This window comes from Myotis nattereri (genome assembly GCF_964212035.1).
Source record: "Myotis nattereri genome assembly, chromosome: 16".
In the NCBI taxonomy this organism is placed as follows: domain Eukaryota; kingdom Metazoa; phylum Chordata; class Mammalia; order Chiroptera; family Vespertilionidae; genus Myotis; species Myotis nattereri.
The window spans coordinates 56,241,058-56,255,399 of NC_138091.1; the positions used below are offsets into that span (position 1 = coordinate 56,241,058).

General features: G+C 63.9%; 1 protein-coding gene across 6 annotated transcripts in view; it reads left to right on the forward strand.

The window, feature by feature from the left end:
- The window catches only part of ASPSCR1 (ASPSCR1 tether for SLC2A4, UBX domain containing), a 33,998-nt gene that overhangs the window by 2,453 nt on the left and 17,203 nt on the right, over positions 1-14,342 (forward strand). For 2 of the 6 annotated variants that reach the window (XM_081110397.1, XM_081110399.1), the window contains exons 1-2: positions 10,556-10,792; positions 11,220-11,275. Coding sequence is in view for 1 of the 6 variants with exons in the window: in XM_081110396.1 (XP_080966522.1) it covers positions 10,271-10,372; positions 11,220-11,275 (158 nt within the window). In the remaining 5 variants the exon portion in view is untranslated. Of the gene's footprint in view, positions 1-10,240; positions 10,373-10,555; positions 10,793-11,219; positions 11,276-14,342 lie in introns of those variants that run through there. The other 4 variants (XM_081110401.1, XM_081110398.1, XM_081110396.1 and 1 more) reach the window with 3 other exon arrangements.

A 14,342-nucleotide genomic window follows, 5' to 3' on the forward strand; every position in this document is an offset into this window, starting at 1 on the left:
CCAGACTTTTATCCAGCGGGGCCCCCGGGATCAAAGCGACGGCGGACACGGGGCTCCGCGTCTGGGGCCGTCAGCGCCGCGCCGAGGCCTCCGGGAGGAGCGGACAGGTGTGGCCCGAGGCCGGGCGCCCCAGGCGACGTGCGGGAGGGACCGGGAGCCCTTACTCGGCGCCGCGGAGGATTCGCCCTGCCCGGCTCCGGGCGGCGCAGATAATGGGCGGCCGGCGGAGGCGCTGGGACCAGAGGGGGCGCTGCCATCCGCCGAGGTCCTGGGTCGCCCCGTGCGCCCTGGCTGCGTGGTCCGGCCCGGGACCCACCGAACTCCCGCTGCGCCTGCGCGGGGTGGGGGCGAGGATCGAGGAGCGGCCGCTGGGTCTCAGCCCAGGGACCTCCGCCCACCCTGGTACCTGCCACCGCCTCACCTTCCCAGCGCCCGCACGTGGCACCGAGGAGGGTCCTCGTCAGGAGCCCCGAGGAGGCGGGGCGGGTGTTTACCTCGGAGTCGCTTCCCTTTGGGCAGGGAGACCAGAGAAAGCCAAGCATTTGTTCATCCTCCGCACCCGTAGAGCGCCCACCGCCGGCAGACCCCTGCCCCTCCGGCCTGCACCCGGGGGTGTCACTAGACTAGACCCTCTCTCAGGCAGGAAGCAGGGCCCTGGCCGGTGTGGCCCAGTGAATAGAGCGAAGGCCTGCGGACCAAAGGGTCCCGGGTCCCGGGTTCGATTCCGGTCAAGGGTCCAGGGCTCCTGCAGGAGGCAACCAATCAATCTCACGTTGATGTTTCTCTGCCTTTCCCTCTCTCGTCTACTCTCTCTCTGAAAATCAATGGAAAATACCCTCAGGTGAGGATTGAAAAAAAAAAAAAAAAAAAGACAGGAGACAGTCTTACCTTTGGGGATGGAAGCTGGACCAGCGCAGGCCTTCCTGGGCCCCTCCTGAGGCCAGGCGGGCACGGGCGGGCTGGGTCCCCTGGACGGCACGGGGTCCCTCTGGAGCAGGAGCTGGGAGGCAGCCGGGCTGTGGCAGCAGCTGGCCTGGCCCTGCCTTTGTAGTCGCCCTGCGTGCAGGGCCCCTTTGGCCCCGAGCACTGAGTGATGAACTGAGATTAGGAAGTTACAACACCCACCCTGCACACACCCAGCGGGCAGGGCCGTGAGCCTGTTGGGGGCGTGAGGTGCTGTGTTGTGAAGCCTCCGTGCCTGAGGCTGCCGTGTCCTGGGGGTCAGCCGGCGGGGGGCGGGGAGGCCCTCCCCACAGGCACTTGGGGCAGCTGCGTCCATTTTCCTGATGAGGGAACTGAGGCTCCCAGAAGCTGACCTAAGTGCTGAGGCTGAGCTCCATTCCCTCGGAAATGCACACTGCCCCCCACCCCCCCATCCGTTCTCAGGCCAGTGCCCCGGCCGGCTGTGCTTGGGACTGACCTGAGGCAGTAACTTCAAACCCAGGCCCCCTCTGGAGGGGTCTCCCCACCCCTTCGGACCCAGGCACCGGGGAGAACCTGCTGGGAGCCGGCGATGCCAAGGCCCTGGCCGGGGAAGGCTGCTCCCAGCAGATGGCCGGGCTGCGGAGGGCTGTCCTGGACACGGACCTGGCTCTGAGCCACTTCCTGGCCAGCAGATCCTGGACGAGGCCTGTGGCCTCTCTCTGTGCCTCCATTCCCGCTTCTTTCAAGTGGGGCAGTGCCTCCCCCCCCCCCCCCCGCCCCATCAGAGGGCCCTGGGGGATTAGGGGAGCCCATGCGTGAAAGTGCTCAGCCCGGCCCGGCAGGACGGCGGCGGCGACTGCCAGCGACATTCCGGGGCCAGGGAAGAGCATGCGGATTCTATTCCCTGGCATTCGCTGTAATGCGATTTAGCCTGCACATTGGATCCAAATGAGTTCCTGTTTGGGTTGATTCAAGACTACTAGCAGCAGCCCCGCCGGCTGGCTCGGGCTGCGCGTCGGGCTAGGAACCAGGAGGTCAGGGTTGGATTTCCCGGTCAGGGCACAGGCCCGGGTTGCAGGCTCCATCCCCAGAGTGGGGTGTGCAGGAGGCAGCCGGTCCATGATTCTCATCATTGATGTTTTTCTCTCTGTCCCTCTCCCTCTCTGAAGTCAATAAAAATACATTTAAATACAAGCAAACAAACAAAAAACGCAGTCCACCACAGGGTCAGACCAGGGATGGCTGGCAGGATGGACACAGGCCAGCAGGATGGCAGGTGACCGGGGAGGGGGGTGGTGGAGCTCGGGCAACCCTCCTGGGAAGTGGGACGTACTCCGTGCCCCACTGCTCATTAGACACACGTCTGAGGGCCGCACGTGGGGGACTCCGTGGCCCAATTGCTGCCCCCGGGGCCTGGCTCTGCCCCCGCCGGGCCTGAGGCTGGGCTCTGAGCACACTTCCTCCCCCGTCCCTGCCTCACAGGGTCGCGGGAGCATGGAGTGAGGCAGGATGGGCAGGGGCAGGGAGCAGGTGCTGAAGGATGTTTTTACTCTTGGGCGGATGCTGGCCATCCCTCGGGGAACAAGGGGGACGAGGTCCCTGGCACTCAGGGCTGGTGGAATGTCTGGGGACCAGACACTCAGCCTGGGGGACGAGGAGCAGGAACAATGTCCCAGGGTGCCGTGTGGCAGGGGTCCAGTGGACCCCGGACACAGGATGCTGGACGTGGGACCCGGCCTTCTCTGTCCAGACCCCTCCTTGACGGCCCCATCCAGGTGGCCTCCGACTTGTTCCCGCCTCTCTGCTTCCCGGTTCCCGTTAGGTGGGTGCCAGGTGCCTCTAGCTGAGCTTCTGCCCTGTGTCTGCCCAGCTGCAAGGGAGCCTGGGAAAACCAGAGCTCAGAGGGGCCCTGCCTCCGTAGGCGGGGTAGCCTGGGTCTCGGACTAGAGTGCGGGGCTGCTCCTCAGGGGAAGAAGCCGTGGGGTGGGGGGGGGGGGAGCCCGGGTACAGGTGAGCACAGAGGTAACCCACGGAGTGTGGGCCTCCTGACACTCGCCCGATTCCCGGGAAAAAGGTGCCAGAGATGGACCATTTCAGGAACCAAGAGCTAGGGCTCGAGTTGGGGCCGACGCGGGGCCCAGGCTGGCCGGGGGCTTCTGGGGGGGAGGGAGGAGGGTGTGGAGGGCGGTCAGTGCACAGGGGGCCCACCTGGGACCCGGCTCGACTCCCTGGCCTTCAGAGCATCGTGATGTCCAGCAGCTCCAGACCCAAGGCCCTGGACGGGACAGGCCTGCCCCCTGCCACAGGGCCGGCTCCCTCCTGGGCCCCGGGAGCGCCCTGAGCCCCAGGGCAGGCGGCTCTGTGCTCCAGCTGCTGCGGGTTGTCTGGGCCCCAGCTGTTGCCTCTGCCTCCGCCGCCCGCCTCGCACAGCCACCTGGGCGGCTCTGAGCCCCAGCTGCTGCCGCAAAAGAGGGCAGGGGAGGGGGCGGCCACCCCCGGAGGCAAACCCCAGGGAGGCACCTCTCCCTGGCCAGCCAGCCGAGAGCCCAGCTCCAGCTCCAGCTCCGAGCCAGGAGGGGCCTCAAGGCCAGACTTGCCATCACAGGGTTGGCACCCCCTTTGTTCCCCAGAGCCCCCCTCAGTAGGATCCCCTCGGCCTCGTGGCCCGGACCTTGGTGAGCAAAGTCCCTCACCTGGAGCCACCCAGGGCGGGGCGCTGGGGCCACTGGGTCGGCTCCTCGGCCTAATGCAGGGGGTGGCCTGCCCTGGGGACCAGATGACTGTTTGCAGGCCTGGCATGAGCAGCCTGGGCCCACCTGGCAGCAGGGACCACACACACCCCTTGCCTTGAGGCTGAGGGCACCTGGGAGTCAGCGCCCCAGGGCTGTAGGGAGAAGCTGAGTCCTGTGCCTGGCTGGCCCAGCTCAGGGGCTGAGCGTCCACCTAGGAACCAGGAGGTCAGGGTTCATTCCCGGTCAGGGCACAGGCCCGGGTTGTGGGCTCCATCCCCAGTGGGGGGCGTGCAGGAGGCAGCCGGTCCATGACTCTCTCTCATCATGGATGTTTCTCTCTCTCTTCCTCTCCCTTCCTCTCTGACATCAATAAAAAGTAGTTAAAAAATAAATAATGATAAAAAGAAGGCAAGTCCTAGATGCTGCAGTCACTCTGCTGTGACCCCCACCCCCAGCCAGTGCACAGAGGGCCGGGGGTGAGTTTTTTGGCCTTGGGCTCACCCCCTGGGGGCCCTAGACCTCACTAGTTAATAGACAGGACCGGCCCTGCTCTCAGCACCCCTACCCACCCCGCCCTCCCCATCCCCAAGCTGCAGGGCCCTCCTGCCGCCGACCTGAGGGTCCCCATACCCCCCCCCCGCCCCCCTCGCACCCCCCCCCCCGCCCCCGGACTGGCCACATTGCCGAGCTGGGAGGAGCGGCTGGGGACAGCAGGGCCTTCCTGCACGTGGAGGGGAGGGGCCTCTGGGGTGTCCTGGGGCATCCCCAGGTGCCAGATGTGCTTGCTGGTCACGCACAGGTGAGGAAGGGCGCGGGAAGGTCGGCGGCCCGGCCCCGGGGGCTGTGTCAGCGCCTCCTCAGCTCCCAGCTGCTGGCTCGGCTGCCGCCTAACGAGCTCCAGGCCGGCTGGTCCCCATCTGTGCGGCGGCTGGTCCCCAGCGCCCGCTGCAGCGGCTGCTGGCCAGCGTGGCCAGCCCGCCATGTGACCTTCGGCCCACCCTCCCTCCCGCCCTGTGATCCGCACGTGGCCTCTGGGGAGGCAGAACCGAACCCTCAGATCTGCCCCTGGGAACCTGTCAGCGCCAGCGACTTCAAAGGGGGCGGCAGGCCGCGGGGCGCGGATGCTGCTCTTAAAGGGCCACGCCACGTTGTAATTCAAAGCAGACCCTGGGAACAGCTGTCAGCTCTCCCGGGAGGAGGGAGGGAGGTGGCCGTCCGGCCCTCCAGGCCCCGCTGCCTTCGGAGCGGCTCACAGGGCGGGCGGCGGCCATGCTGAGCCCGAGCGTCCCCCTGGTGTCGCTGTCCACTCCTCGGAGGAGGACACGCGTGCTGAGCAGGGGCTGGGTCCGGGGCGGTGGTGGCTCTGCCCTCGGTTGGGGTAACAACTTGGACACTCATTTCGTGAGATCAGCCCTGTGGCCTCCCGCCCTGCCGGGGTGGCTCGGTGGGTTGGAGTGTCGCTGGTCCATCCCGTGCACCCTCAGGCGGCCGGTTCCATTCCCCGTCAGGGCACAGACCCAGGTTTCAGGTTCGCTCCCTGGGGGGCCCGTGCAGGAGGCGGCCGATCGATGTTTCCCAACTTTAACAATCTGTTATCTCGCCCCGGCCAGTGTGGCGCAGTGGATAGAGCGCCAGGCTTGATTCCGGTCAAGGGCACAGGCCTGTGTTGCGGGCTCGATTCCCAGTAGGGGGCATGCAGGAGGCAGCTGATCAAAGATTCTCTTTCATCATTGGTGTTTTCATCTCTCCCTCTCCCTTCCTCTCTGAAATCAATCAAAATATATTATATAAAAAAAGACAGTGGTTGAATAGTGACAATTTCATACAATTCGGCAAATAGAGATCTGGGATGAGGGCAGAGGAGGAGGAGGCGTGGCTGGGGGTGAGGTATTCGGTGCTTTCAGGAGGTAGCTCTGTCCCCTGCCGGGGCCTGGGAAGCAGTGACACCCCAGCAGCTTTGAGCCGGCTCCGCTCCAGGCAGTGGCTTCTCAATCCCGCTCCCCTAACGGGTGGAGGGCTCTCCTGGGAAACCCGGGGTTCGGGCAGTGCTGGGAATGTCCTGGGTGAGCCGGCCTTTACTGCTGGGGTATCTGTGCATCTAAGATAACAAACCCCTGAAATGTCAGAGCAGTTTCCCACCCCAGAGACCTCAGGGCCCCCTCCAGGGCGTGAGGCTACACAACCCAACCAGCAGCCCTCCTCATTGTCTGTCGCTGGTAGCATCTCCCATGATGTGAATGGTGAGTGCTGTGCCCCACAGGGTAAGAGTTTGACTCAGACTCATAAAAACTCTCTTCCCGGGACAACGGAGCAGGCGGGGGGGGGGGGGGGGGGCGGGGGGGGGCGGGGGGGGCGGGGGAGGGTAGCTGGGAGTGCGGATGGCCGCGAGCTTCCCAGTGTGCAGCGGCCTGGAGGTTGGATGGGAGCAGGCCTTGCTCTTCGGAAACACACGGAAATGCTTCCTGGCCACGGCTCACATGTCTGTTCCCTCAGACGGTTCAGGACAACAGGACACGTATGTGGAGCCAGAGACGGCGGAGCGGGTGGGGCACACGTGAGCAGCCCGCATCCGTCTGAGGCGCACGGAGGGGGCTCCTGGCTGCTCCTGAGCCTTTCTTCCAAGTTTGAGATAATATAAAAATACCGCCCCCAGTCCTGGCCGGTGGTGCTCAGTGGGTGGAGCGTTGGCCTACAGACTGGAGCGTCCCAGGTTTGATTTTGGTCAAGGGCACAGGCCCGGGTTGCGGGCTGGATCCCCAGTGGGGGGTGTGCAGGAGGCAGCTGGTCCATGATTCTCTCTCATCATTGATGTTTCTCTCTCCCTCTCCCTTCCTCTCTGAAATCAATAAAAATATTTTTTAAAAATACCCCCCCCCCGAAAAAAAAAAAGGAGTTCAGGAACCAGCTCGAAGGGGGCTGGGCTCACTGGCTGAATTTGGATCCATTGGAGCATCAAAAAGAATAATTGTATGGAAAAAGAATCCATGAATTCATATTCATATTTAAGAATTTTAAAAAATATTTTTTATTGATTTCAGAGAAGACGGGTGAGGGTGAGGGAGAGAGAGAGAAACATCAATGATGAGAGAGAACCATTGATCGGCTGCCTCCTGCACAGCCCCCACTGGGGATTGAGTCCTCAAATCAGGCCTGTGCCCTGGCCGGGAATCGAACTGTGACCTCCTGGTTCCTAGGGCAACGCTTGGCCCCTGAGCCACGCCAGTGAGTCAATACTTATTTTTTTAAAAGGAGGGGGAAGCATTTATTTCTCTTTTAAAAAAAATTGAATGTATTGGGGTGACATTGGTTAATAAACTTACACCGGTTTCAGGTGCACAGCCCTGTACGACATCATCTGTGTATCAGTGTTTCTTAACCCCCGACCCCCACCCCTCGCCAATGGCTCTTGAATGGAGGGGCAACGATAAAACCGGAAAGTTCTAATTTTGCAGTCACGGGGTTAATGATGGGCTCAGGCCAGGATCCTCACTGATGAGCCTGTGGGAAATGGTTCCTGGGGAAACGTCGTGTTTATGGCTTACTTCCTCTCCAGGGGCCCTGGGCTCTGGGGGAAGCTGGCAAAGCCGATGTTTAGACTAAACGTCCCCACCAGCCGGACAGACGGGTGCCCGGGCCTGCTGTGGGCTGCCGTCTGTGCCGCATCACCACTCCCAGCATTAACCCCGGCACCGGCCTGGGGCGCGCCCGTCCCGGGGGATTTGGAGAGAAACAGGCCTGCCAGCGTTGTGAGAAATAAACACAGACCCGAGATGGACGGAGTGATGACCGCCCAACCCCTGGGACGCCCAGTGCTGAAGGACCCTTGGGGACCAGGGACACTGCAATGTGGGCTGCGTGGTGGATAGCGCTCTCGTCCCCTGCCTGGCTGGTTGTTGGGTTCGGGGACAGGCTGTGATCGTGTAGAAGGTCCTGCTGTTAGGAGGCGCCGAGCTGTGCTGGGGCGGAGGCTGCCTGGACCTCTCAGACTCCCAGCAGAAGCCTGCTATGCAAACAGACATGGGGGAGCAGCAGACGTGACAGGATGTTGGAAGTGCGTCTCCGTGGAGGGCAGAGATGGGGTGGCATGTTGGGGCCCATCCTATTAGGCTTTAGCTTGTGTATGGGTGTTACGGCCTCATTGAAATTCTGATTGCGATGATTGTCCACCTGGTCACAGGCAGAGCGACACTTTGTGCACATTGTCCACTGCCCGCAAAACGGCAACATTGGGCAACACGCAGCATCATCTCACAGCCGGGATGGTGATGTGGGTCCCGGGTTCGAGGGCGCTCGTCCTCGGGCGTCAGTGTTCTCTCGGGCGGGTGGGTGGGTGTGTCAGACCCCGAGCAGACCCCTGGCATGCCTTCCCGGAGCCATGCCTGCTTCCCGCCCTCCCCTGCCCCCCACTAATGTCGGGCAACCCTCGATTGGCCCTGATTCCATAGACCTCGGCGAGTGGAATGGTGGAACGGTGTGGGATGCCACAGCCTCGGGGACGGCTCTCCCCTGGGCACTCTCCCAGGGGGCTGTGCCATGCTGCTCCTCTGGCCGGGGGCGCTGTTCAGCTGGATGGCTGGACCACAGGCTGTTTACTGGCTCACACGCACATCTGGACTTATTTCACTTTGGGGCTGTTACAGATAGAGCAGCTGTGAACATGGACGGAGAGCTTGTCTTAAAAACTTTTTTGTAATGTTTGTGAGTTTAGAGAGAGAGGAAGGGAGAGGGATAGAGAGAGAAACATCGATCGGCTGCCTCCTGCACGCGCCCTACTGGGGATGGAGCCCGCGACCCGGGCCTGTGCCCTGAGCGAGAATGGAACTATGACCTCTTGGTTCATGGGTTGACGCCCGACCTCTGAGCCACGGCCGCTGGGCTGTCTTTTTTTTTTTTTTTCTGGTAAGATATCAGATTTGGAAAGAAACACGTGAGCCGCACAAGCACCCAGGTAGATGGCGAAGATGCCCTCTGCCCCCACAGTCACCTCCGTGGCTCCGCCGTGGTCAGTCCTGGAATCCATCAGCTGAAGCCTGGAATGTGGCCCTGAGCACAGGCACCGGGTGGCAGGAGGGGATGGGGCAGGCAGGCCGGGAGGAGCCGCCTTCCGACCGGAGCGGACGCGTGGCAGCAGCGCGCAGTGCTAACAGGCGGCCCTCCCCACCGGCAGGTGAGGGTCCTCCCAGCCGTGTCCAAGGGGGACCCCAAGGGAACTTTTGGGTGTTTCCTGCCTCGGGAGACGGGTCACGCTGCTGGCCCAGCGCCCCCAGGTCCCCACAGGGCACCTACAGCTTGTCTCTGGGACTTGCTTGTTTTCACAGGTGCCTCATGGGGCCCTGGTCTGTCCTGCCTGGCCTGGTCTTCACCAGCTCTGGCCCAGCCAGGCCACCTGCCCCCTCCCCCCTCCCACTGCCGGGGGCCCTGCCGCCACCATAAGGACCAGCAGCAGCAGCAGGAGGTGACGGTGCACTTGTGGGGACCGAGCGTGTTTGTCTCCCCGAGAAGGGTCATTCCTCCGACCTCTGCGGACACCCGCCCTGTGCCAGGCTCCGCTCGCTCTGCGTGTCAGCCTGCTGGGGGAGCGGGCGGCGGGCCTGCAGGGCGGAGGCCGCCAGGAAACAGGCCAGCCGTCAGAAAGGCCTGCCCTGTGCAGGGGGGCTGAGGGACCCACAGGCTGAGGGGCCCCAGGGGCCTGGCCGCCACAGAGCTGCCCAGGGGTCCTGAGGGTTGAAGGATGGGGTTGGAAAGCTTGACCGGGCACCGGTCACAAGTGCCCTGGGGTGTCTGCCCCGAGGCCCCAGGCCCCCAGCTAGACACAGACTGACGGTGAGCAGGTAGAGTGGACAAGACCAGGCAATGGCAAGGAGGGGCACGGCTGGAACGGTCCGGAAGCCGCTGCCCCCCCTCCATGGCGTCCCCCCTCCATGGCGCCCCCACGGGGACTCGCTCACATGCAGGAGGGTGTCTGAATCTGTCAGGAGGCAGGTGCCTGGGAGGTGCTGTGTGCAGGGTCCCTACACCCCCTCCCCACCTCCCGCGGGGTTCGCTGCTGGGGGCATGAGCCGGGCGCTGACATGTAGGCCCTCAGCTCAGCCTGATGCTGCCCCGGCTGGGGCCGTACCCGGAGCTCACACACCCCAGGGTCGGGGGTGACCACAGGGCACGGGGAGGACCGGGGAGAGGAGGGGTCAGAGGGGCTGGTGTGGAGGGGCCGGGACCGCAGGGCGAACGGGTCCCGAGACAGGCCGGCCCGTGGCCCAGGAGGGGCCGGGAGTCAGGCCTGGGCGCGCTCGCGTTCCGCACAGCCGTCCTCTTCCAGCGTCGGTTCCCCACGGCGGGGCGAGCTCAGCGGCCCGGCCCGAGGCCACGCGGGGATGGCCGGGGGGAGCCGTGAGCTCGCCCCCGGGACCGCTCGAGCGCGGGGGCGGGGCCAGGGCAGGGGCGGGGCTAGGGCAGAGGCGGGGCCTGTGGGGCGGGCGCGGGGGCGGGGCCCTGGCGTACCCGGAAGCACACGCAGGCCCCGCCCCGCGGCCGCGTGGCTGTACGTCCCGGCTGTTGCCGATAAAGTTGTTTGAAGCGGCGCCGGCGGCGGCGGCGGCGGGTCACGTGAGCGGAACATGGCTGCCCCGGCCAGCGGCGGAGGCTCCGCGGTGTCGGTGCTGGCCCCGAACGGGCGGCGCCACACGGTGAAGGTGACGCCGAGCACCGTGCTCCTGCAGGTGCGGCCGCGGGGGGCGGGCGGGGGCGGCGGGCGGGCGGCGGGCGGAGGCGCCGCGCCGGGCGGCTCCTGCGGTTGGCTCGGGGGGGGGGGGGCGCCGCCGGGCGGTGCTGGGCGGGGCCCGAGGCGGCCAATGAGCGGCCTCCTGGCACAGAGGGCCCGCCCACTTCCGCGCTGGGGTCCCGGGCGCCGGGGTCCCTGTCCGGCCTCGGACGGGGGCGGGCGCCGAGGGGCGGCGCTTCTGCGCCCCCCGCCGAGGCCGAGGCACCCCCGTCCCGCCTGCGGGGTCCCAGGCCCGTGTCCCCGGCCGGTGTCCGCGGGCCTGGAAGGGCCGGCCTCTGTGCCTGGAACTGACTTGCTGACTCACTCGCTGCACTTCCCCGGGGGCCGCCGGTGCACCCCGAATCCGTCCCTTTAGAATGTATATTGGGCCCCGCCGTGGAGGGGGGAGGAGCCCCAGGCGGGATGGGGGGCGCCCGGGCCTGTGGAGCTGGCGGGTGCAGCTGGCCGCTGCGGGCAGGGGCGCCCACGTTTGGACCTCGCTCCCTGCGAGGGGGGACGGGCCTGGAGTGTGGGTAGGGAGATGTCTGGTGATGAGGGCCCGGCTGGAGGCCAGCGGAGCTGGGGGGACAGGTCCGGCCCAGGGAGGACAGGGACAGCGAACAGGACTCGTGGGTGAGGCACATGGAGCTGTTGAGTGGACGGGCCATCGGGTGGCCTTCTAGGCTTTGCCCAGCAGAGCCCACGGGCCCTCTGGGCGGTGGACTCGCCGCTCAGCCGCCCCGGCGGCCCTGGCCTGCCAGCGCAGCGGCCGGTGGGCAGCGGCTCACGGCCTGTCTCCCCCCCAGGTGCTGGAGGACGCGTGCCGGCGGCAGGACTTCAACCCCAGCGAGTACGACCTGAAGTGAGTGCTGGGGCGGCTCCTGGGAGTCCACGCAGCGGCTCCCCAGGGCCCTGCTGCGGGCGTCCGCCTCCGGCAGGTTATCTCACAGCCCCGGAGCCACCCCGTCCAGGGGTGTGGGGCTGCGGTGTGGGGGAGGACCCTGCCTGCTGCCCCAGGCCTCCCCTGCTTGTGGCCACAGCACCCCAATCTGCTGCCTCCTCACACTCCTCTCCCCTGGGTGTAAGCACCCGCCCTGGTTCAGGATGAGGGCGTGATCTCAAGATGCTAAACGCAGTTACGCAGTTACGTCTGCAAAGTTCCTATTTCCAAATAGGGCCACAGTCACCGCTCTGGGGCGTTAGGTCGTGGGGCCTGTCCTCTAGGGGCCACCATTCAACCCGTGGCCACAGGGTTTCCGTGCGTTGTCGTGTAAGTTCCTGATGGGGCCCGAGGGCTCGAGGAAGTGGTCCCGTGGCCTCACCCGGGAGCTGGCGCAGGTCTCTGCCTGTGGGCGTCCTCCAGGGCCTGAGACAGGACAGCCCGGCCGGCGTGGCTCCGTGGCTGAGCGTTGACCTATGGGCTCAGGCGGTTATGGTTTGATTCCGGTCAGGGCACACACCGGGTTACAGGCTCGATCCCCAGTGGGGGCACGTGTAGGAGGCAGCTGATCGATGAGTCTCTCTTATCATTGATGTTTCTCCCTCTTCCTTCTTCTCTGAAATCAATAAAAATATATTTAAAAAATAATAATACAAGGACAGGGTGCGAGCCTGCCCTGACGGGCGTGGGCTTCTGTCCCACCGAAGGGGCCTGTCCCAGGGTGGCAGGTCTTCACAGGGTCTTGTTCTCGCTCTGGGGACAGAGGAGCCCGTGGTGTGTGAGTGTGTTCCCGTGGGGCTCTTTACAGAGGAGGTTCCGAGTGGAGACACCTACATGCCACCCCAGCTCCCGGCCTCCTGCCCGACCCCCAAGAACTCCAGGGCCCCTGCTCTGCGCTGGGTCACCCCTGGCTTCCTGTCACAGGGCCACGTGCCCGCTCCTCCTGTCGCCTGCCTGAGCCCTGGGCTGGGGTCTGGGGGGAGCCGCCGGGAGGTGGGGTCTCTTACCCAACTCTCGCCTGCTGACGGCGCAGCTGCCCCTTGAGAAATGGGGGTTTGAACTGCATGTGGGGTCTGCTTCCATGTGGATGTTTTCCTTTTTCTAATTTCTTAGAAAAACATGGTTGTTGTTGGAAGCATTAACGTGTCCCCTTTGACTCTGGTAGCCTGCCCGCCCCAGGCCGCCTCACCCTCTTGTCTGCGCCCATTGCTTTTCTCTTTATTTAACGCATTTCCTACCGCTCAGGAGTGTTCTCGTGTTTCGCGCCCATGGAAAAAGGAGCGAATCTAGATACTTTTGTAAATTTTGTTTGGTTCCTCTTCATAGAGGGAAATGTTTTACGCAGTACCATACGTTAAAAAAGTACTAGGAACTTTAATTGTTTAATTGTTTTTGTAAATAAAGATGTTATTATTATTATTATTATTTTTTTAATATATTTTATTGATTTTTTACAGAGAGGAAGGGAGAGGGATAGAGAGTTAGAATTGATGAGAGAGAAACATTGATCAGCTGCCTCCTGCACACTCCCTACTGGGGATGTGCCTGCAACCAAGGTACATGCCCTTGACCGGAATTGAACCTGGGACCTTTCAGTCTGCAGGCCGTCGCTCTATCCAGTGAGCCAAACCGGTTAGGACAAGATGTTATAATTATTGAAAAACAACACCTAAAGTGCATTATGATGATTTAAATAATGCACAGTTTGCCCAAAAACGTGCGGTCCCTGGCGTATGTCTTAGAGATTTCTCTGCGGTACGCAATGTGTTAATAATTTCACAGCGAGAGGAAGGGGGAGCATGGAGTTGCTCTACTTGCTTGTGCAGCGTTGGTTGGTTGGTGGCTGTGCCTGACCTGGGGTGGAGCCCCAGCCCTGGTGCATCAGGCCGTCTCGCCAACTAGCCGCCGGCCCGGGCAGCTGCTCCCCTGGCGCTGTGGACATGACTGTGTGGATTGAGCCGCTTCATAGAAGGGTCTGGAGCGTCTTCGAGTTTTGGTGCCAGAGGGGGTCCTGGACCCAATCGCCGTTGGGTGCAGAGGGACATAGTTCAGTGTTGGAGGGTCACCTGGGATTTTCGACCCCATGGGCACTGGCCGGCACCCCTCACGCCTTTGTTCAAGGGTCAGCTGTCATTGGTTGAGACAGCGCAGCCACGCCCGCCAGGGAAGGCGGCCTCGCTGTGTTGCCTGCCGGCACCTTCCCCTCTGCTGCCCTTGTTTCCCCACAGACCAGTGTCCGGTCTGCACGAGGCCCTGGAGTGCTGTGAGCCTGGCCTGGCTATCAAAACGGCCTCTTTCTCCTCAAGTCGCCTGCGCCCTATGAACTGCTCACGCTCATAAAACCACGTCGTCTCCATCTCCACGGGCGACCCCTCTGTCAGACCCCCCCGGCCTCTCCCCAGCGCCATGGTCCCCCTAAACTCCCATTGGAAGTCGAGCTCAGATCTGACTTGAGCTGTGCATGTCCCCTTGTTCCCTCTCCTTGTGTCCTGCTGTCTCTCTTCAGAGTCGGGGCCACATGGTGAGGCGGGTTCAGAGCCCTGGGCAGAGCTTTCCTCTGGAGGGGACGGGGTGGTTCTCGGGGCTGAGGAGGGGCGGGACCAGGTCAGGAAGGCTCTGGTCCCCTGGCCCGCAGTCCCTGCCCACGGGTGAGGCTGTGTCCTCCTGTCTCCTCATCACAGGAGCAGGTGTCCAGCTCCTGTTGGTTCACAGCCGACGTGGTCCAAGCTGGACATCAGGAGCCGCCTGTGGTCCCAGCTCTGCCCCTGGGTGGCCCGGGCTGCCTTCTGGCTCTTCTCACTGTTCCTTGTGAAGCAGGCTGAGCGCAGGCTGCTAAGCAGGACCCGCAGGCAGGAGGGCCCGGGGTCCTCCTGCCCTCGGGGTCTCCTGTCCTGACTCCTTCAGTCTCTGCCTCTGGCATGGACCCGGGAGCTCGGTGGGTGGGGATCGGAGGAGCTGGGCCACCCTGCTGTCGGGGCCCCATGCGGGC